Source organism: Anabrus simplex, chromosome 1 (assembly GCF_040414725.1).
Source record: "Anabrus simplex isolate iqAnaSimp1 chromosome 1, ASM4041472v1, whole genome shotgun sequence".
NCBI classification, from domain to species: Eukaryota; Metazoa; Arthropoda; class Insecta; order Orthoptera; family Tettigoniidae; genus Anabrus; species Anabrus simplex.
In genome coordinates this window covers 958,798,031-958,820,916 of record NC_090265.1, presented here as the reverse complement: position 1 = coordinate 958,820,916, position 22,886 = coordinate 958,798,031, and the positions used below count along the sequence as shown (strand labels likewise).

At 38.9% G+C, this 22,886-nt stretch overlaps 1 protein-coding gene across 2 annotated transcripts in view; it reads right to left on the bottom strand.

The window, feature by feature from the left end:
• TfIIA-S (Transcription-factor-IIA-S) overlaps window positions 1-22,886 on the bottom strand; it is a 62,380-nt gene that overhangs the window by 16,648 nt on the left and 22,846 nt on the right. For both annotated transcript variants that reach the window (XM_067148866.2, XM_067148867.2), the window contains exon 2: window positions 11,068-11,172. In XM_067148866.2, the coding sequence (XP_067004967.1) occupies window positions 11,068-11,172 (105 nt within the window). The remainder of the gene's footprint in view (window positions 1-11,067; window positions 11,173-22,886) is intronic.

Genomic DNA, 22,886 nt, shown 5'->3' with positions numbered 1-22,886 from the left:
GGTTACAGCCTCCTCCACTCCTTTCTGTCTTTCCACATTTCCTGCTTCATTACTTCTGCCACATCCAATCCAGCTTCTCTAATGTCCTTCCAAATCTAATCCATCCACCTTCTTCTTGGTCTTCCAACTGGTCTCTTTCCCTTAACTTCTATTTCCAATTCCCTTCTTGCTACCCGTTCCTTTCCCATTGTTTTTGCATGTCCGAACCATCTCAGTCTTGCTTTCTGTATGTTCTGTACTAACAGTTCTATATTTAGCTCTTCTCTGATTTTAATATTTTGAATTCTATCTCTTCTTGTCTTTTTAACTGATGTTCTTAAAAATTTCATTTCTACTGCCCGGATCTTAATATATTGTCTCTTATTAGTTACCAGCGTTTCTAGTCTGTATGTTACAATTGGTATGAAATACTGTTTATATAATGTTAATTTCGTTCTCTTGGGTACTTTGTCATCCCATAAAAGCTCTCCGACTTGATGATAAAATGTTGTACCTTTACTTAGTCTGTTACTAATTTCAGGGTTGATTTCATTACTTCCATTAATAATGCTACCCAAATATGTAAACTGTTCTATATTCTTTAACCGTTCTCCGTCTATGTTCACTTGGCTTCTCTTTTTCTCTTTTCCACAGTGCATGACTACAGTTTTCTTTTTACTAATTACCTTTCAAATTCTTTCAGATTTTCATTCCAAATGTCCAGTCTCCTTTGTACTTCCTTTTCACCCTTTCCCCAATCACATCATCTGCAAATACCAAGCATTCACTTCATCACTACTGATACTCTGTTTTACACGTTTTATGATTTCATCCATCAATATAATAAACAAGAATGGCGGCAGTACACTTCCTTGCTTGAGACCTTTTTTAGTATAAAATGTTTCAGTCACCACTCCGCACTTGTACACTACTTTTATTCTCATGATACAACCTTTTTATCTTGTTAATTAATGATTTTGGTACATTCCTTTTCAGTAGGCATTCCCATACATGTTTTCTCTTAACTGTATCATAAGCTTTTTCCAAATCCAAAAATACGAATATGATTTCCTTGTTCCTTTCCAGATGTTTTTCCATTATCATTCACACTGTAAATATTAAGTCTATTGTTGATTTATTTACCGGGTGAGTTGGCCGTGCGGTTACAAGCGCGCAGCTGTAAGCTTGCATCCGGGAGATAGTCGGTTCAAATCCCACTGTCGGCAGCCCTGAAGATGGTTTTCCATTTTCACACCAGGCAAATGCTGGGGCTGTACCTTAATTAGGCCACGGTCGCTTCCTTCCAATTCCTAGGCCTTTCCTATCCCATCGTCTCCATAAGACCTATCTGTGTTGGTGCAACGTAAAGCCACTAGCAATTTGATCTATTTGGTCTAAAGCCATATGTTCTTCCTCTAACTGTGTTTCTATTGTATCCCTCAGTCTTTTGTCTATGACTTTCTCCATTATTTTTAGCCCATGTGATAATAGAGTTATACCTCTATAATTTTCACATTTCTTCCTATTTCCTTTTTTGAACAGTGGTACAATGCTTCCTTGTTGCCAATCTTCAGGTATCCTTTCATCCTTCCATATGGCACTGAGGGCTCAGTATAGCCACTGTAGTCCAATGCTTCCTGCTGCCTTAATCATATCAGCATTGAATTTGTCTCTCCACTTGCTTTACCTTTGGTCATTGCTTTCACTGCCCTTCAAGTTCCAACCATGTTATCGGGTTCTCTTCTTTTTCTCCATCTATTATTTCCATTTTCTTATCTCCTTCTTACTCTGAACAGTCGTTCTCATTATAAAGTTTTTAAAAATACTTCAAACTGTAATGTTGAACATACGTTTGGTGTTTTAGATATATATTCTTAACTATGGCTGATAGCTTAACACTCATACGTGATGTGGATTGCCATAATGGGATATATATATATATATATATATTGAACCATTCAGTTCATGTTCGGAAAATATGGATTTTAGCATAAATTATAGGAATTACATGAGACCACAAAGAATGTTGCCTTGGGTGGCATTTTATTGTCAGAGTGGCTGAGAGGCTGCACTTCTCGTGGGAAAGTTGCATCAGACGAGACCTGAAGTTTTTGGAAACTCATAAAAATTTATTAACCCAAGCTAGCCTCTTGAGATTAGCGTGGGACGCGTTCATCTACGTGAGAAATCCCGCGGAAACTTAGAGGGGCGGGAAACGAATTTTATGTAATATCTGCACCCACATAGGGAATCTGCAACATTGCATTAAAAAACTGCAAGCAGAATATTTCACTGGAAATTTTGATATGTTGCACGACATTAAAGACATCATAACTGAAGAATAAATAAGTGTGCATCAGGCCGTGGGAGAGTTTTCAGCTTCGCGGGCAAACGTGTGAAGCAACCGGACACGTTGAGCTCTGTCGCATGGATGTCTGATTATTTATAAATACAGCCGTAGGGAGCGCAAGCTTCATTCTGCTGGGTACATCGACGCTGAGAAGCTGTTACTCGCATGACGATCCAGTGCGGAGCAGATCATCATTGTCTTCGACCAGAGCAGTCCGAATCTATTGTCTACAGGAATTGTAAGTAACAACTTGGTGTGACTTTGATAACAAGTTAGTTCAGTGAAAATTTACTTGATTGTCTGAAAGAATACTTCTCAGCTTGTAATTTATTCACGTAAAGTCATGCAGCATAAGTTGAGGCTCATATTGTTCTAAACTGAGGATAAATGCTAGTGTAAGCTCAGAGGTCTGATGTACATTCTATCTGTCCTGTATTAATATCGGTCTTGAACAGAGTTTAATTGATCAGCAGAAATACGGGTGTGAGAAAGAAAGTACTATGAAAGAAGCAGTCCAAGTGAAAATAATCATCGGAAGGGAGCTATAGGCATTGACATCCAAACACATTGTAATGTGACTTTCCTTACAGTGCTCTTACGTCACGAGTGTGCCGGATGATGTACCTTCATCTGCGGCAAAGCAGCCATCAAGCAGAGCCGCAGGACCCACTTCACGACGTCGAGGCGCTAACCTGGGCCAGCAGCGAAGTCCAGCCGTCGCATCAATTACATCAAGGAGGCGGCAAGCACGTCATCTGCACGCGCTGAAGTGAAACAACCACCGACCAAGATGACACCAGTTAGCAGTCTACGAGTGATATTGCCCGTCTACCATGTCATCATGATGGCTTACGCCACCAATGTCCAGTCGGGGAACTGTTTGGGAAATGTCACTGGACCAAGGTTAGATCTTTCCATTATTAGCATGCATCAGCTAGTTAAAATTCAGGGTCGTAATAGACGAATTTTGGCCTTCTGCCAATATGTACATAATGAGGTGTCAGCGGGCACTTAAAGGAAGAATTTATGCCCGGATCTCGAACTCAGTAGTGTAGGTAACTTTGCTTGTAATTTGTCTTATAGTGCTTCATTTTATGTCAGATTTATGTAGTGGTATGTTTCCGATAGGGAATTTGAGGTCGTGTAGTATCATCTAAATGAGACTTAAGCAGTCACAAGGAAGTTCCTTCTTGCCAGAACAAGCCAGTAGGGAATAGTTAAACGCATGTAGTAGGATATACGGTAGTGTCTCAGTCAGGAGATAATGAAAGTACAAGGTCTTCTATAAGCCTCAATGGTCTCGAACTATGTATGGAATGGAGCGGGGCTGGAACCAAGGAGCCCTTAAGAAAGGATTGTGTAGTTAGCCCAGAGCATAGTGATAATGCCCATAAAGAGCATGGTGTGTAATGAATTCAGTTGCGATTTGATTATTTGTGCCAATTAGAGCACTGCTGTGCAGTCTGATAGCGTGCCGAGTATATTTGTGTGTAAAAATACGAGGGGGTTGAATGCGAACCCTACAGAGTCCATAACATGTGAAAGGTCACTGGTAATTCTTTAAAGAGAAGGCACCGCAGGAGAGAATGAGCGGGCTAAGACAGAATCTTAGCTTGGTCTGTTTACAACCATCAAGCTATGAAATATGGCTTTAAACATGGCCGCTCCATTCATACTAACTCAAGGAAGTCTGGGGCCAGAATCTCGGTCACAGTGACGTCACCATGGGGTTGACGGCCGGGGGGAAGAATGCGAGTTTCTGGTAAGGGAGAGCGAAGAGATGTGACCTGTTAGGAATGCCGCAGGAAAGAAAGATTTTCTACACGACCATGGGTGTCATTGACAGATGTACATAACCTATTGTTGTAATATTTACCTTGTTATTCATGTGTTTCTAAGGAGATGATTAATCATGTGTCACAAGGTTTAGGGAGTAGTCTCGTGTTCGAGTCCAGGACGGTAGAAGGAGTAGTGCATGTATAATGTAGTTTATATTCGTTCTGAGTACCGCGGCATAAATTTACTGTAAAGAAGGGTTACTTTGTTTATGTGTAATTAGGTTACGACTGTGAAAGTCTAACGGTTCCGTTTTCTTTGTCTTTCTTGAGGGAGTTATTAAGCTAGCTGGTGCCGGAGCCTTGGGAAAAATGCCTAGAAACTCATCCACCAGGACATGTAATCTAGCAGGATGCCTCCCACGTGAAGAAATCAAGCTTCATGTATGACGACAACGTCCTTTGTATTATATGCGATGGATCATTTGTAAATTCTAGATTTCCTTCTTTATTGTAATAAATTAGATGTTGATACGAATCTGCACCTCAATGTATGTTTGTGTTGTTGGTATTAGTTTTCCCTTAGAATTTCAGTCCTCTCCATTTTATTTTATGTTACTGAGTCGCCCCTTTTCCTTTCTTTACCCGTTACCCCTGAAGAATTGCTGTATTGCCGGTGCAGATGGAGAGGATCGAACAGGTAAGCTGTATGCCAAGGTTATTCACCTGCAGGTGAGGGTTTGTTCACTATGGTCTCCCTGGTCAGGTTTCAGCAGTGGCTTGACATTGACAAAGGGACTATAGGGCACAATATATACACCCACACAATTTTTCACGATATTACGCTAAGATTTTAACATTCATAGACCGAACATTACTGCTTACTGGCCATGGGTACGTATTGCAAGGCGCAAGTATACTTGCACGACCGTAGGTTGGTAATGTCTTTGAGGTTGAGCCTGAGGTACTCCTGAAGCCTGTGGTAATGTGATGGGGAGGGCTCACGTAAAATAAACGGTGGTTGGTACGCGTGTATGTCAATGGGGTGGAAGGAGTACCTTTGGTTGTAGGGCTGCTTTGTCTTATGTATAAAAAAAAAAAAATAAAAAAATAAAAAAAAAAAGGCGTCGCTGGTATATGTGTTTAATTGACTGTACAGTTGAAGGTGTACCTAACGGTAACAATATGCAGTAGAGGGTTAAATTTTCCCACTCTTCTTCTCCACTTCGTATTTCCATGTTAGGCAACTTCCTTTTTATACACTCTTGGAATGCCCTGCTCTTATCCTCCTCCTCCAATTCCCAAATCCCGAACTTTGGTTTCTTCTTCAATATAATTTTAGGGATTTTTACTTGTTTTAATTCCACAATCAATAATCTATGATTACCTTCCGTACTTTCACTGGGGATTATCTTTATATTCATGATGTATCTTCCCATTCTTGGTCTGTTAATATAAAATCGATGAGTGTTCCATACTGTCCATCCCAACTATATCAGCTGATCTTATGGCTATTCCTCTTCATAAACCATGTGTTCTTTATTATCAGGTTATTTCTGATACAAAAGTCCAACAGTTTCTCTCCATCTTCATTTCCATCGCCATACCCATGTGACCCTAGAACATTCTCATATCCCATTCTATCATTTCCCACATGAGCATTCAGATCTCCCATTATTATGATCCCATCTCCAACAATATATGTTCCCAGTTCATTGAGGAACTCTTCCTTTTCTTCCACGCTACATCCTATCTGTGGAGCATACACATTTATTATCTTCAGTAGTTCCTTGTTTACATGTATGTGCATTGTTATAATTATTTCATTTACATATTTAACTTCAGCTATTGGTTCAACATTCTGATTCACTACAAATCCCACTCCATTTCTTTTCTCTTTACTGTTGCCCGTCCAGTACAGGGTGAACCCCTTTCTTTGTTTCTTCAATCCTTTCCCTTTCCATTTTACTTCACTCAATCCCAGGATGTCGAGTTTTTATCTCTCCATTAGGCCAATCAATTCATTTTCCTTTCCATTCATTGTTAATATATTTATTGTTCCAAATCGGGTTTTGTTCTCTGATCTAACACTTGCATGAACATCAGCATTACCATCATACTGTGCAACTGTTGTCAGAGACATGTCAATTCCATTTCCATTTTTAAACTTCCATCCAAGGCTTGTATTGGAGTTGAACGCAAGTACAAATTTACTCATCTGCTGACCTGCTAAGCCTAACGCATCTGAGGATTTTCTTTCGGAGTTTACTCCCTTAGCCTTTGAAGATCCCTCTTCTCCACAAGGCAGTGGTTTCCTCTTCTAATTTTCCCCAGAGAGGATGGGTTGCCTCATCCACCATCTTCGCCCTTCCGAAGGTCTCCTTCTCTGCCTAAGATGCTGTTAAGGTCTTCACCCGTAACCCTGGGCATGGGTTCCACGTTATACTCCGTGAGTCTGGATCCCTACCTGAACTTAACTCTCCTTCACACCAGCCTACTGATGTGGAGGATACCCAGCACCGCAACGTGGATGCGCCAGACAAGAATTACTCAAGTGAAGGATAGGGAAGATGACCTTATCTCCCTTGAGCCGGGTTAATGGTTGTGTATGATGCCTCATGCACTTCGTTAATTGTTACCGTGGAAGATGTTTCACGAACAGAAGTTAATATACCTTGTTAGTAATTACTCATTACAAATCTCGACAACGATAAGTCAGACATATTTTATGATGATAACATTGTGGTAGATACCAATGGAAGGAAATGGCAGAACTTGTGAATGAACACAGTACGTATAAAAATACGACACCACCATTACATTACTGAACATGATTATTTGAATTAAATCACATGCTTGCACATTTGGTCAGCTCCTTTGTGAATGAACACAGTACGTATAAAAATACGACACCACCATTACATTACTGAACATGATTATTTGAATTAAATCACATGCTTGCACATTTGGTCAGCTCCTTTTTACTCCTTTATTCAATAAGTGTTATGCAGTAAATTATTAGACTTCATAATACAATGTGAGGAATATAATAAGCATATACAGTAGAAGTCTATTATAGTGAGAATTCATAACAGCGAAAAATTTACTCGTTATAGAGGATTGTCGTTATATCAGATTTTTCATAGAAGTCAGGAAAAAATTAAAATTGGTATGAAACGGCAATCAGTTTGTTCAAAACTTGCCCTATTGCAGATGATATCCACACTACGGCTTACCCGTTTATTATTTTTCTAAATTCGACACTACGTGAAAGTGTAAGTTTAATTTCAATCTGAAAAAACTGTAGTATCACTCCAGAGGCCTCTGTGGCAAACGTTTCAGTTTTCTTCTTCAAACAGCATCACCCAACCTAACCGTATAAGCATCATGAAAACATTTCAAGCACATTTTATAGAGAAATTATAATGACCTTCCTACAAATTTACATGGGAATATTCTGAAATTTAACTAGACAAAAGAAAACATAAACTATCCCTGAAATCAGTGATGTATTCTGTCATATCTTGAGGTGAATCACATTCTTACTTAATTTTAGTATGTCACATTTGCTTCAGCCTTTATTTCTAAAGAGTTAACAACTGTTATCGGTCATGTCTTTTACGCATTTATCACGAAAACAATTTTTTTTTTACAAGTTGCTTTATATCGGACCAATACATATAGGTCTTACGGTGACGATGGGACAGGAAAGGGCCAGTAGTGGGATGGAAGCATTAAATCTTTTAATTTGAGCTAATTTGTATTTTAAGTTTGTCTATAAAGCTGAAGATGGCCCAATGAAAGGGGCCGAAACTAGTCCTGAATAAAATAATTCTTTTAAATATATTTTGTATTGATTAGGAGGAGCAATCTTTTCAATTTTCTTCGCACCTCATCAATGTATCGATACTAAATGCCTACATTATTTTATGGATCATAAACAGGATTCAATAGTATACACTTGCAATTCAGAATAATATTAGTAGACCAAATGATTGTAAAATACTAGGACAGGAATATTGGAGGAAAAAAATCAGGCAGACCATCTGATGTAGACTCGGTTGCGATGTGACTTATGGGACGACATTTTCTGGCTGAAAACTATGGAACTACGTACAAATCCATTGGGAGGAAGAAACGTGCAGTGTGCACAAAGAAGGGACAGTGAAAGGACACCAAGTATCACTGCAAGAATTGCCCATGGCAATCAGGGCTTTGTGTGGACCCAGGCTTTGAAATCCATCACACAAAGTTCCAGTATTTTTGTGCAGCTGTCCAAGGATAACCAGGTTATCATATTGTGTAATATGTGACTGTGTGTTTCTCTGATAATTTTTCACTCACCTGTTTGGAAATTATAACTAAATTCTTATACCACGCTCAGCATTGGGAGTAGGCTAGAAATAAAGCACGCTACGAGTGCAGCATGGAATTTTACAATGTCACGCTTGAGGATTTAAATAAACCAAGTAGTAAACAAAACAGTCCATCAGGCTTACAATATACACTTGCGGACAAAAAAGTGGACCACTTTAATTTAAGAGCAAAAACTTTTTTTTTTTTTTTTGCTAGGGGCTTTACGTCGCACCGACACAGATAGGTCTTATGGCGACGATGGGACAGGGAAGGGCTAGGAGTGGGAAGGAAGCGGCCGTGGCCTTAATTAAGGTACAGCCCCAGCATTTGCCTGGTGTGAAAATGGGAAACCACGGAAAACCATTTTCAGGGCTGCTGATAGTGGGATTCGAACCTACTATCTCCCGGATGCAAGCTCACAGCCGCGCGCCTCAACACGCACGGCCAACTCGCCCGGTAGAGCAAAAACTGTATTTATTTATATTAAGCTTTGCTTTTTCTTCATTCCTACAACATATTATTATAAAATAAAGTTATCCAGTGCTCTGCATACTTCGTACTGACTATCAAAGGTCTTTTTTTGATGTTTAACCAGTAAGTTCTTAGATGCTGTAATTTATGAAAGTGTCATTACTAGGGTTTGGAAGTTTATGACCAGGGAATGGATTTATATGTAAACACATATCTCTTCGTATGTATGTTCAGTCCGTCAGCGATGCTGCTGGTGGGATCTTCAACAGCGCTGCCATCAGCTGTCATAGATGGCCTAGGCATCACTGAAGAGGCGTACTAGGGAAATGAGGAATGAGGTAGTTTCCTGTTGCTTTCCTCACCGAGCCAGAGTTGCTATTACATATCAGTCTGCCAAGCCCACCAACCGACCTTATGAGCAACATTTTCACATCATTCATAGCAGGGACTGGCTGCATAAGGATTGGCATTACCAGCATCGCTCATACCTCGGTCACTTTCATATTGTCAAAGCCAAGGATAAGACAAAGACAGACAGATCTATGAAAGTAACAAAATTGCTCTAGCCTATACCAGAAGACATAGTGCACTGTAAACACTAGGTCCTGCCAGCAAAGGCATACATATCTCTTTAGAAAGCTAAACTTAATTATATTTTGCATTATCTTTACGAATCATGACGTGTGGAGTTGAAAAATGGAGTAGGCCTACTCATTTTCCATATTTTCCCATATTTTGGAGTTTAGCACATATGTTTCATATTCTTCGTCATTAAAATCAATATAGTCCATATTTTGGCTAAAAAGTATTAAATTATATTAAATTAGCAGTCCTCTCAATAATGGAGAAGTAAATTAAAAATCTATATTCGAAAAATTAATATTTTAACTGGTGTTTAGGTCATTATCACACCTGTCCACGTCTGGGCTGATAAAATAAGCTGATAAGCGGTGCGAAGAAAGAGAGAGGTTGAGCCCGGAAGTGGTGGAGATCAGCCGGTCAGTACCGTGACTATCTTAATCACACTTACAGCACTGATAAACTGCATTATATAACACTGACTGTGTCTGTGCCATAATTTTGTAACTAGGGAAATCTCATTCATCGATGATGTGCTAGTGGTTTCCGGATTAGTTCGTAATTCGGACATTCCCTTTGATTGCTTCATAACTCCATCTAATTCCCTACCAGTCATTCACAGTTTGAATTAGCAGTGAGATGGATCATAGTGTTCTTGTACGTTCAGTGTGTGTGCAGTTGTATCTATATTAACTGAAGACATTAACGTTGTTGCAATATGCCTAAAGTAGCTCAGTCAACCAGTTTAAAACTGAAAAGTTACGTATCAGAATTTAAAGAAGATGGTTTAGCAACTGACAGTAAGATATTATTTTGTAATTTGTGTCATTGTACAGTGACATCTACTCGAAGGTTCCTTGTGCAACAGCACGTTTCAACCAGTAAACAGATTTCTTAAACTCCTTATCCATGTCATCCCATAAAAATACCCAATTGAACTTCAGAAAACTGAATTTTTTTCAATAGCATTCATCTTGTCATTCTGCACCTACCAAGCAAACTTGAAACTTCCACAAATCACAAACAGTACTGAGAGGCAAGTAAGTAGACCAAGTGTCCTTGGCTGCACTTCCGCTCCAAAAATCCACTCTGCCAGCAGTGTGAACATCCCCGTAGAATTAAATTAGAATTAAATTTAACAGCATTTGCCACTGCCCTGCTAGCCACCTGAAGCATGGCCACAGCCTAAGTGGTGTGATAGCAGTATAGAGAGAAGGAAAAAAAAAAAACAAAAAAAACCCACCCACCCCTAGAGCCTAGAGACACCTGTCTTCAATTTCACCTTTTATGTAAGAAACAACAAGCTCAAGTTTCTCATAAGTAGTTCACATCATTTGTAAAGCAAAAGCAAACCAATCCCCTGTGAAATAAAATTGTATACTCTTCAATAATTTTCTCTTGTTTATTTTGTGAAATAAATGTTCAATGAGATATATTTTAACTATTACCGGCTTGGAAGTTTTAAATCCATGAGAAGCACGCCTCTGAAGGTTTAAGGGGCTTGAATGTAGAGCAATGACAGAACCAAAAATAATATATCTGATGCAGGCTACTTACTTTGAAGGTAAGTCTTGACTTGACCCTTGTTGCTAAGGCATTGTTGATTGATCTGTCAAATTGAAGTAGCACTTTAATAGCCAACTGTGGAGTTATTTGACCATACTGAAAAGAAACACACAGATTAGACAGAACTATTTAGGAGCAAAAACACCAAGATGACTTTTCTTATCTGCCAGAAAGCTAAAATAAGGAAGAATGCAAAATATTCTGTAATCTGTATATATATATATATATATATATATATATATGGTAAACTATGTCCAGTACAAAGCATTTTACATCTCAGAACTAAAAAAGGGAGAGACATTAATAGACGACAAGTGCCTGCATGCTTCTTGTTGTTCCACATTAGGGTTTATATATAAATGCCCATCGGCCCTGTAAATTTGGATGATGATGATGATGATGATGCTGTTTGTTGTTTAAAGGGGCCTAACATCTAGGTCATCGGCTCCTAATGGTATGAAATGAGACGAAATGCAATGACAATTTTTTTTGCTAGTTGTTTTATGTCGCACCGACACAGATAGGTCTTACGGCGACGATGGGACAGGAAAGGGCTAGGAGTGGGAAGGAAGCGGCTGTGGCCTTAATTAAGGTACAGCCCCAGCATTTGCCTGATGTGAAAATGGGAAACCACGGAAAACCATTTTCAGGGCTGCCGACAGTGGGGTTCGAACCTACTATCTCCCGAATACTGGATACTGGCCGCACTTAACAATGACAATTTATGATGATGCTTGTTGTTTAAAGGGGCCTAACATCTAAGGTCATCGGCCCCAATGACAATTTAAAAAGTACAAAATTCATCCACTGCCTAGAATTCAAAAATTGTGATGAATTAATGGATGAATGTGAATTTAAAACAATCAGTGGATCCGACCCGCAATGCCTGTGGAAACCCACAGTGAACCACTCTCGGCTGCTACTAATCACAAACCTATTGTGTACCTAACATAGTGGTACTACTCACAAGTAAAGGCGACCCATGGCTTTACCAGCGTGATGATACTAATCACAAGTAGTTTCATGGTTCTAATTCAATCATCCCTTGGTCGTCCATTTTAGTCGCCTCTTACGACAGGCAAGGGATACTGTAGGTGTGTTCTTAGTCTGCGGACCCCACCCACAGGGAGTAGAGAAAGAAAAAAGGAGAAAAGGACGGGATCCATCACTTCAAAAAATGAAGTAACGGATGAAGAAGGGCATGGGTCACGAAGGGCGTGAAAATGAAAGATTCCCTAGGCCTCGAATGCTCTAATACCGTTGGGGTCAGAAAAGAACAAGAGTTGACCAAGGGAGGTCGGACAGGATGGATGAAAGTGAGGAGCCTGGCACTATGGAAGCAATGCCAGGACTCAGCTAAGGGCCCCATGGTTGCCAACACATGCTCTCAAGTTGAGAGCCCCTGGGGACCCTTTTAGTCACCTCTTATGACAGGCAGGGGATACTGTGGGTGTATTCTTCATTTGGGTGCCCCACCCAATTTGGAAAGGATACTTGCGCCTTGCAATATATATTGCAAGTGACTAATCTCATGTTTTAATCCGTATTGAAATCTGTTGATATACAATAATAAAGTTTTATTATGAATCCACCTGTTCAATACATTATAATGTTGTTACATATGTTATATATGGGACATGTTTCGCTCCCTTATAGAGCATCATCAGCCAAATCTGAATCTCAAATAATTGTTATTTACGTAAATAAAGACTTAAGAACTATTAGAACATTTTTGACAAACTTAAAACTTATTCTATTAGAAAATCATAAAATATAAAATCTTTGTATACATGACTTAATTACATGTGCTTAATAGGAAGATACATTAAAATTATGGAAGAGAGAGTACTAAAATATAAAATAAATAATATATATATCATGTCCAAAATCCTAGAAAGATGTGAAGATCAATCTTAGGAGCTAAATTTGAGGATTTTCTTAGCAATGAGATCTGGTAAAAAAGTTATTTATCCCTTGTGGATAAGAGTCTATAAAGATTCAAATTTATCGTCAATTTGATGATTGAACTTGTAACAGGATAAATGTTGGTCTTCAAGAAATTTAAATGCTTGTTGTCATGTGACCTCGGCTAATGCTGTTAAAAAGATATGTTCTTATAGATGTCAATGACCGTTCGTTGAACTAATGGATTTGATAAGGATGATTGAAAGGGACGTAAATCAACGTTTGTATTGAAAGCTGCTGCTTGGTTTATCTTGTTGAATGTCCCTCCAATTGTTGCTGTTTGTCGGTTTTTAACAGCATTCGCCAAGGTCACATGACAAGCATTTAAATTTCTTGAAGACCAACATTTATCCTGTTATAAGTTCAATCATCAAATTGACGATAAATTTGAATCTTTATAGACTCTTATCCACAAGGGATAAATAACTTTTTTACCAGATCTCATTGCTAAGAAAATCCTCAAATTTAGCTTCTAAGATTGATCTTCACGTCTTTCTAGGATTTTGGACATGATATATATATTATTTATTTTATATTTTAGTACTCTCTCTTCCATAATTTTAATGTATCTTCCTATTAAGCACATGTAATTAAGCCATGTATACAAAGATTTTATATTTTATGATTTTCTAATAGAATAAGTTTTAAGTTTGTCAAAAATGTTCTAATAGTTCTTAAGTCTTTATTTACGTAAATAACAATTATTTGAGATTCAGATTTGGCTGATGATGCTCTATAAGGGAGCGAAACATGTCCCATATATAACTTTTTAACTAATGAAGTTATTTTAAATGTAACAACATTATAATGTATTGAACAGGTGGATTCATAATAAAACTTTATTATTGTATATTGCAATATATAGCCGTGGCCAATAGGCAGCTGATCGATCCTTGAATGTTTAAAACTTAAAAACAGTATTCACTAAAAATAGTTTATATATTCCATTACAGTAAACCACATCGCATACAAGTGCTTTTTGTCACCAAATGCATTTACAATTACATGAATCTATGCTCATGAAGGTGTCATTTCAACAGGAAACTGCTGAACAAATGCATCATGCACCCGTCAAGCTGACTCCTACTTAAAATAACTTTCACTTACAAAAATACGGTGTTGCAATGATAACTGTCTCACCATGTTAACAGCTGAGATTCAGACTGGCGACTGATGCTTGCGACGTTGTACACGTGCACGCTACTTGCAAGGTCAAGAACTATGCACGCGCCTTCAATACTGCAGCTTACGAAATGGAAAGTAAAAACGCCATTTGAATGGTCTTAGTTTATATGGGAGACCCTGTATATTCACACCTACATACTTACAGTGAACCCCATGATGTACTATCACCCCATCAACACGTTAATTACAACTAAGAGGATTTTTCCTCTTGGTTAAATTTACAACCTGACTTTTCATCCCTTTTACCATCATATCACTGTCCATCTCACAACAATGTCTAGGTCTTTCTGTAGTCGCTAACAATCCTGTAACTTATTTACTACTCTGTACAGTATAACATCATCCACAAACAGCCTTCTGTGATTCCAGTTCTTTACCCATATCATGTATAAACTGAGCCGTTATTCATTACTCTTGTAAATTAATAGACATATTTAATGGAAATATCATGAATATATTTATTGGGAGTCTTGATAATTTCATTCCTCTCTGTAGAATATGTTGAAACATGAGCGGAAACTCATGGCGCCAGCTGTCTGGGAGGATGGAATAGTAAGGCTTCTGTCTTGGAAAGAGAAAGGAGCAGAAACCGTTGGACGATGGTTAGTTGACCCCAGCACAGTTGTATTTCAGGGCAAGGAGATATGAAATGGCGTATGGCTTTTAGTGCAGGGAGTGCCCGGGGATATGTTCGGCTCGCCAAGTGCAGGTCTTTCGATTTGACTCCCGTAGGCGACCTGCACATCATGATGAGAATGAAATAATGATGATGACACACACACCCAGCTCCCGCGCCAGCAAAATTAACCAATGATGGTTAAAATTCCCAACCCTGCCGGGAATCGAACCTGAGACCCCTGTGACCAAAGGCTAGCACACTAACCATTTAACCATGGAGCCGGACAGGACAAGGTGAAACCCATAGAAACAATGACAGAGAGTAACAGTTACTGTTTTGGGGGCCAGGTGTGAGGCTAGAGTTAGCGTGATTTAAGATGACTGCTGTAAATATCAGATGTTAAAAATTTGAAGACAACGAGATGCGTGAGCGCGTGTGCATGTGCGTAGCCCAATAAGAAATAAGCATCATCTAAATATTTCGAAGTGACTGGTTGAAGTAAAAATTGGGACCCCGTGCAAGCATAATGAGAGAAGAATGGACCTAAGATACTGAAGGGAGCAGAGAAGAGCGCCATTCGAGTGCAGTTTTTATTCTGGAGTCTTTTGTGAGCAGTCGTTCATCAGTCATGAGTTACTGTCTATTAACTGGAACTGGACTTTATTTTCATGGTGTGAGTCCTATACAAAACCCTGAACGTAGCAAGAACTGGAACTGCTGCGTGAAAAATGTTGTGGAGAGCGAGAGGACTAAGTGTCCAGGAACTATGGAACTGATAACACTGACATTCTAAAGTTAAGATAGTGAGCGACAAGTTAAAAAGAGAAATAAGAACATTAGTATGGGAGAAAATCTTTGTTCTAGACAGTGAAACCCGAATTTTGTAACAGGCAACAGTAACCAACAGACTGTTTAAAGTGTTTAATAATAATCAAAGTAAGACATGGGAAGAGACTGGAAATCTACTTGCTAAACTGTGTAAACATTATGGAACGCAAACACGTCAGTTAGAGGGAGAAAACAGTAGACATGAACTTAAACATAAGGGACTTGTTACGTAAGAAGTAGCCACGGGAGGAAGGCAAGTGTCAACTGGTTTAGTAGGTCAAGAGAGACAGTACGCCAATGTTTATCTCAGTGAATACAAATTATAGATCTCAAAGTCGATGAAATTTGTGTTGTACCAGTGTTATTTATTAAGAAGGAAGCCATACTTTCCAGTGTTGACTCAGTTAAATGTAACTTAAAAGCTCTTTAGTCTAAATATTTCTAAATATTTGACTGTGACTTGATAGAATCTGATGATATTATTTAAGAATGAAACATGTCGTTCCTTGTTTAATAGTGTGTATTTTTTATCCCTTGTTTAATAATATCTATTTACATGTATCTTGCAGTATGATATATATACACGTAAATTTAATCTGTGTTTGACAAACTAAAGAGCTTTTAAGTTACATTTACCAGTGTTAAGGAGTAAGAAAGAAGACATCATTTTGAACCTGGACTGCTGAAATGGAGACCCACACGATCTCCATCTTCTGCTTTGCTAATCCCACAATGATGATGTCCAGTCACTAAATTGATGGGGTAGCCTTGGTGATGCAGAGCAGTGAATCAACCAAAATAAGTACAAGCTTTAAATGAATTTATACGTTACCAGGCGAGTTGGCCGTGCAGTTAGGAGCACGCAGTTGTGAGCTTGCATCTGGGAGATAGTGGGTTCGAATACCGCTGTCGGCAGCCCTGAAGATGGTTTTCCGTGGTTTCCCATTTTCACACCAGGCAAATGCTGGGGCTGTACCTTAATTAAGGCCACGGCAGTTTCCTTCCCATTCCTAGGCCTTTCCTATCCCATCGTCGCCATAAGACCTAATTGTGTCGGTGCGACGTAAAGCAAAAAGCAAATATATATATTATTAGTTGTAAAACATTATCTAATGGCCAAGGGGATGGTTTAATTGTGATAAAATAGTTTTGATAGGATAATATTTTCTGGGATGATGTCCTAATTTAATTTTCTTTAAATGCAGGGTAGATTTTTCAGAGTAACTTGTAAACACTGTACAGTAAATGATGACTAGTGCATGGAGTCATAGCACTTTTCTTTCAAGCCGAGTGGGTTGGCATGATTTGTAATTAATTACTGTAATTGTATTGAGATTACTTGGGGATTAATACGAGTACAACACACACAGAGCATGACGGCTCCACATGTTAGTGGCGGTACCCCGATAGCGGCTGTTCCCCATGTTAGGGCCAGCTGAATCACAACTCACCAACACATCTGGCAAGCGTGGTGTTTTATTGCCAAGCACCTTCCATACCTCCTATGACTTTGAATTTTCAAATGAAACTACCCCAGGTGAGTAGAGTGAAAGACTCAGAATCTCACACTAATAATACTTCAGTCTGCCTCAAGGATTCTAGGGGAGGCAATAATTCGAAAAGAATGACTAAAACGTCAGATAGCCACATACAACATAAGAATTATGAGACTAGCTGAAGACCTGGAAAGATTAGAACAAGAACTGCATGACATGAAAATGGGATATTCTGGGTATTTGTGAGACTTGTCTTCAAGAAGGAAAAGCTGACACCCTTCCATCAGGTCATGCCATCTTACATAATAACGGGGATGCTTCTACACACTGGGTTGCTATTCTTGTCAATAAAGATATCAAAGAATTCATACACAAGATGATTTGTGTCTCTCTAAGAGTAATATATGGAAGTATAGTCCTCAAATTGAATAGTAACTTCTCCATACAAGTCATACACGTCTATGCTCCAACCAGTACTTCTGACGAAGAGGAAGTGGAACAGCAGTATGAAGAGTGAAAAATTCAGAAAAGACACAACTCTGTATCATCACTGGAGACTTTAATGCAAAAGTGGGTCAAAAGAAAATCGGAAACCTAGAAAACATTGGTACACATGGACTAGGCAGTCGAAACAAAAGAGGAGAACGATTGCTGGAATATCTCATAGATGAAAATCTCTATTGCATGAATACCTTCTTTAAAAAGCCCATTCAATGAAAATGGACATGGAAGAGCCTTTATGGACAAACCAAGAATGAGATAGGTTTTATTGTAGAGATGTTACTGTTCTCAACAAATTTGATACAGGAAGTGATCTTAGGCTAATTCGAGTGACCTTCACATATGACCTCAAATTTGAACGGTCCAAAATGACAAGGGGGCACACTTTTCCAAGAGTAGAGGATTTAGAAAAACAATCATCATTTCAACAAGTTCTTACCGAAAAACTTAACCCAATAGAAGATTTGAAATACTAGGGATGTGAACTCAATGAAAAAATTAGTCAGTATTCAAAATGCAGCAAAGAAGATCCCATTGAAGAAAACTAATAAGAGGATCCGACTTTCACTTAATACCATACAGCTCATTTAGGACAGGAAGACAATGGACAGGGACATAGCAGAATACAAAACTCGTAGGGCTGTTCATCGCAAATGCTACTGCATGCAACATAGTTTCTGTACGGCACGTAAATGAGCGAAATATGTGGGTAGATTTGGCAGTTGGAGGAATTAGGACGAGAATTGTCTCAGTGTATTCACCATGTGAGGGTGCAGTTGAGGATCAAATTGACAAGTCCTATGAAGCATTGAGTGACATCGTGTCAGGATCAACAGCAAGGACAGGACAGTGCTAATGCGCGATTTGATTCCGAGAGTTGGAAATAGAACTGAAGGATACGAAAGGGTGATTGGTAAATGGGGGGAAGATATGGAAGTTAATGGGAATGGGAAGCGTTTGCTGAACTTTTGTACTAGTATGGGTTTAGAAGTTATGCAAACATTCTTCAAGCATAAGGCAATTCACCGCTACACATGGGAGGCTAGAGGTACCAGATCCATAAGAGACTATATCTTAACCGACTTCGAATTCAGGAAATCTGTTGGGAATGTACGGGTTTTTCACGGATCTTTCGATGAAACAGACCACTATCTGATCTGCAGTGAACTAAGTATCTCAAGCCTAGGATAGAGAAAGTAAAATCTGTCTGCAAATGAATAAGGTAGAAAATCTCCAGGACGAGGAAATTAGACAGAAGTACATGGATATAATTAGTAGGAAGTTCCGAACAGTGGACAGTAAGCAGGTTCAGGATATAGAAAGAGAAAGGGTAGCATACAGTGATGCTGTAATAGCAACAGCAAGGGAATGCCTAGGAATAACTGTGTGTAAAGAAGGGAAAAAGTGAACATCTTCTAAACGTAAAAAGAAGGCTTATCAGAAATGGCTCCAAATAAGGGCTGATGCAGACAGGAACTAAATTGTACATAGATGAAAGAAACAGGGTGAAACAAATATTTGCTGAATCCAAAAAGAAGTGGAGGAAAGATTTTGGTAATAACCTGGAGAGGCTAGGTCAAGCAAGAGGGAAACCTTTCTGGACAGTAATAAAGAATCTTAGAAAGGGAAGGAGGGAAAAAGGAAATTAACAGTGTTTTGGGTAATTCAGGTGAACTCATAATAGATCCCAGAGAATCACTGGACAGGTGGAAGGAATATTTTGAAAATCTTCTCATTGTAAAAGGAGATCTTCATGGTGGTGTCACAAACATCAGAGCTCATGGAGAGGAGGAATATTATGTTGGTGAAATACCGCTTGAGGAAGTGGAAAGGATGGTAAATAAATTTCATTGTCATAAAGCAGCAAGAATAGATGAAATTAGACCTGAAATGGTGAACTATAATGGGAAGGCAGGGATGAAATGGCTTCATAGAATAATATTAGCATGGAGTGTTGTTAAGGTACCTTCAGATTGGAGAAAAGCAATAATTGCACCTATCTATAAGCAAGGGAACAGGAAGGATTGCAACAACTATCGAGGTATCTCATTGATTAGTATACCAGGCCAAGTATTCACTGGCATCTTGAAAGGTCGAGTGCGATCAGTGGTTGAGAGGAAGTTGGATGAAAACCAGTGTGGTGGGCTGACAGGATCAGATTTTTAGTATGCGCCAGATAACTGAAAAATGCTACGAGAGGAATAGACAGTTGTGTTTATGTTTCGTAGATCTAGAGAAAGCATATGACAGGGTACCGAGGGAAAAGATGTTCACCATACTGGGGGACTATGGGATTAAGGGTAGATTATTAAAATAAACCATTGGACAATTGGGCTGCGGTAAGAACTGATGGTAGAATGAGTTCTTGGTTCAGGGTACTTACAGGGGTTAGACAAGGCTGTAATCTTTCACCTTTGTTGTTCGTAGTTTACACGGATCATCTGCTGAAAGGTATAAAGTGGCAGGGAGGGATTCTGTCAGGTTGAAATGTAGTAAGCAGTCTGGCCTATGCTGACGACTTGGTATTAATGGCAGATTGTGCCGAAAGCCTGCAATCTTCGAACCTGGGTTTAGGTACAATGAGCACGGTATGAAAATTAGCCTTTCAAAGACTACATTGATGTCAGTAGCTAGGAAATTCAACAGAATTGAATGTCAGATTGGTGATACAAAGCTGGAACAGGTAGATAATTTTAAGTATTTAGGTTGTGTGTTCTCTCAGGATTGTAATATAGTAAGTGAGATTGAATCAAGGTTTAGTAAAGCTAATGCAATGAGCTCGCAGTTGGTGATCAACAGTGTTCGGTAACAAGGAAAGTCAGCTCCCGTACGAGACTATCTTTACATCGGTCTGTTTTCAGACCAACTTTGCTTTACGGGAGCGAAAGCTGGGTGGACTCAGGATATCTTACTCATAAGTTAGAAGACACGAAAGTAGTGAGAATGATTGCTGGTACAAACAGGTGGGAACAATGGCAGGCAGGTACTCGGAATGAGGAAATAAAGGCTAAGTTAGGAATTAACTCAATGGATGAAGCTGTATGCATAAACCGGCTTTGGTGGTGGGGTCATGTGAGGGGAATGGAGGAGGATAGGTTACCTAGGAGAATAATGGATTCTTTTATGGAGGGGAAGAGAAGTAGAGGGAGACCAAGATGATGATCGTTAGCCACAGTTTGTTAGGATTTAAAGGTAAGAGGTATAGAACTACATGAGGCCACAGCACTAGTTGGAAACAGAGGATTGTGGCGACGTTTAGCAAATTCACAGAGGCTTGCAGACTGAACGCTGAAAGGCATAAAGGTTTATAATGATAATGTATGTAATATTTCCTCAGTCTTGTCGTGGTCTGCCTACTATCATTTATAGCTATAAGCTATAGTTTTCCTTGACTTGTCTAAATCCAGGGTGTAATTTATTAAGTTAGATATTTTTTTAATGGAGCGTGGACTGAGCATGGTTAGGGTCTGCTGTCTAGTTTGGGGCAATTACCAATGTGGTATAATAAGGGGACAATATATATAAGAAAATATAAAGGTTGAATAATCTGCCCTGTGGGACGCCTTCTTAATCATTACAGGATCAGATAACACTTCACCTACGGCACTCTTAATTCTATCTTCTAGAAATGTAGCCACCCATTCAACCACTCTTTTGTTTAATCCAGCAATCCTAATTTCCGTCAGTAATCTTCCATGACCTACCCCATCAAAAGCCTTGGACAAGTCAATAGTGATATAGTCCATTGAATCTACTGATCTTTCTGGAATCCTACAAATTGAGGCTCACTGGAATAACCTTTCCTCGACCCGAACTGCCTACTATTGAACCAGTTAGTAATTTTGCAAATGTGTCTAATATAATCAGAACGAATGCTTTCCCAGAACTTACAAATAACACATATCAAGATGTAATTATCTGCTTTATGTTTATCGCCCTTTCCTTCACAGACTGGGCTACTATTGCAACTCTCTATTCATTTGATACTGCTCCTTCATACAAACAGTAATCAAACATTTCAGATATGGCACTACATCCCAACCCATTGCCTTTAGTATATCCCCAGAAATCTTATGAATCTCAGCTGCTTTTCTAGCTTTCAACTTTCGTATCTTTTTGTAGATGTTGTTATCATAGTTAAATTTCAGTAATTTGCTTCCTTTATCTGAGCATTATCCTTATATCCAACTACCTTTACAAACTGCTGACTGAATACTTCTGCCTTCTGCAAGTCCTCTCATATACACTCCCCTCGTTTATTAATGATCCCTGGAATGTCCTTCCTGGAACCTGTTTCTGCCTTGAATTATGTATACACATTCTTCTATTGCTCTCTAAAATTCATATGGCTACAAATTATGTATGATATGTTTATTTCCCTGTTAAATGGGTCCTTACTATTTCTAACCTCTTTTAAAGGAACTTACCTATTTACACACTCCTCAACAATTGCTTTAAACCTAACCCATAAACTACCGGTATTTACATTTTTATTTACCTTTTTTCTAAATTCCCCCATGCCTCTCTTATAAATAATAATAATAATAATAATAATAATAATAATAATAATAATAATAATAATAATAATAATAATGTTATTTGCTTTACGTCCCACTAACTACTCTTTTACGGTTTTCGGAGGCGCCGAGGTGCCGGAATTTAGTCCCACGGGAGTTCTTTTACATGCCAGTAAATCTACCAACACGAGACTGACGTATTTGAGCACCTTCAAATACCACCGGACTGAGCCAGGATCGAACCTGCCAAGTTGGGGTCGGAAGGCCAGCGCCTCAACCATCTGAGCCTCTCTTATAAACCATATAGTGCTGACTGACTAATAGTCTTACTTTTACATTCCTTTCCATCACATTTAATTTTAACAACAAAAACAGCTTTGCCACACTGGGTGGCTCAGACATTTGAGGCGCTAGCCTTCTGATCCCAACTTGGTACGTTCGATCCTGGCTCCGTCCAGTGGTATTTGACGGTGCTCAAATACATCAGCCTAATGTTGGTAGATTTACTGGCATGTAAAAGAACTCCTGCGGGACAAAAGTTCTGGCACCTCGGCGTCTCTGAAAACCGGTATTGAATTATTTAAAAGTATTTTAACTCTTCTTTATTTGAAGTTTAGGTACAACAATAGAAAACCCAAACTCTATCTATATACATCAGTCAGTCGTGACGTCAATAAAACAATAATATATATCACAGAT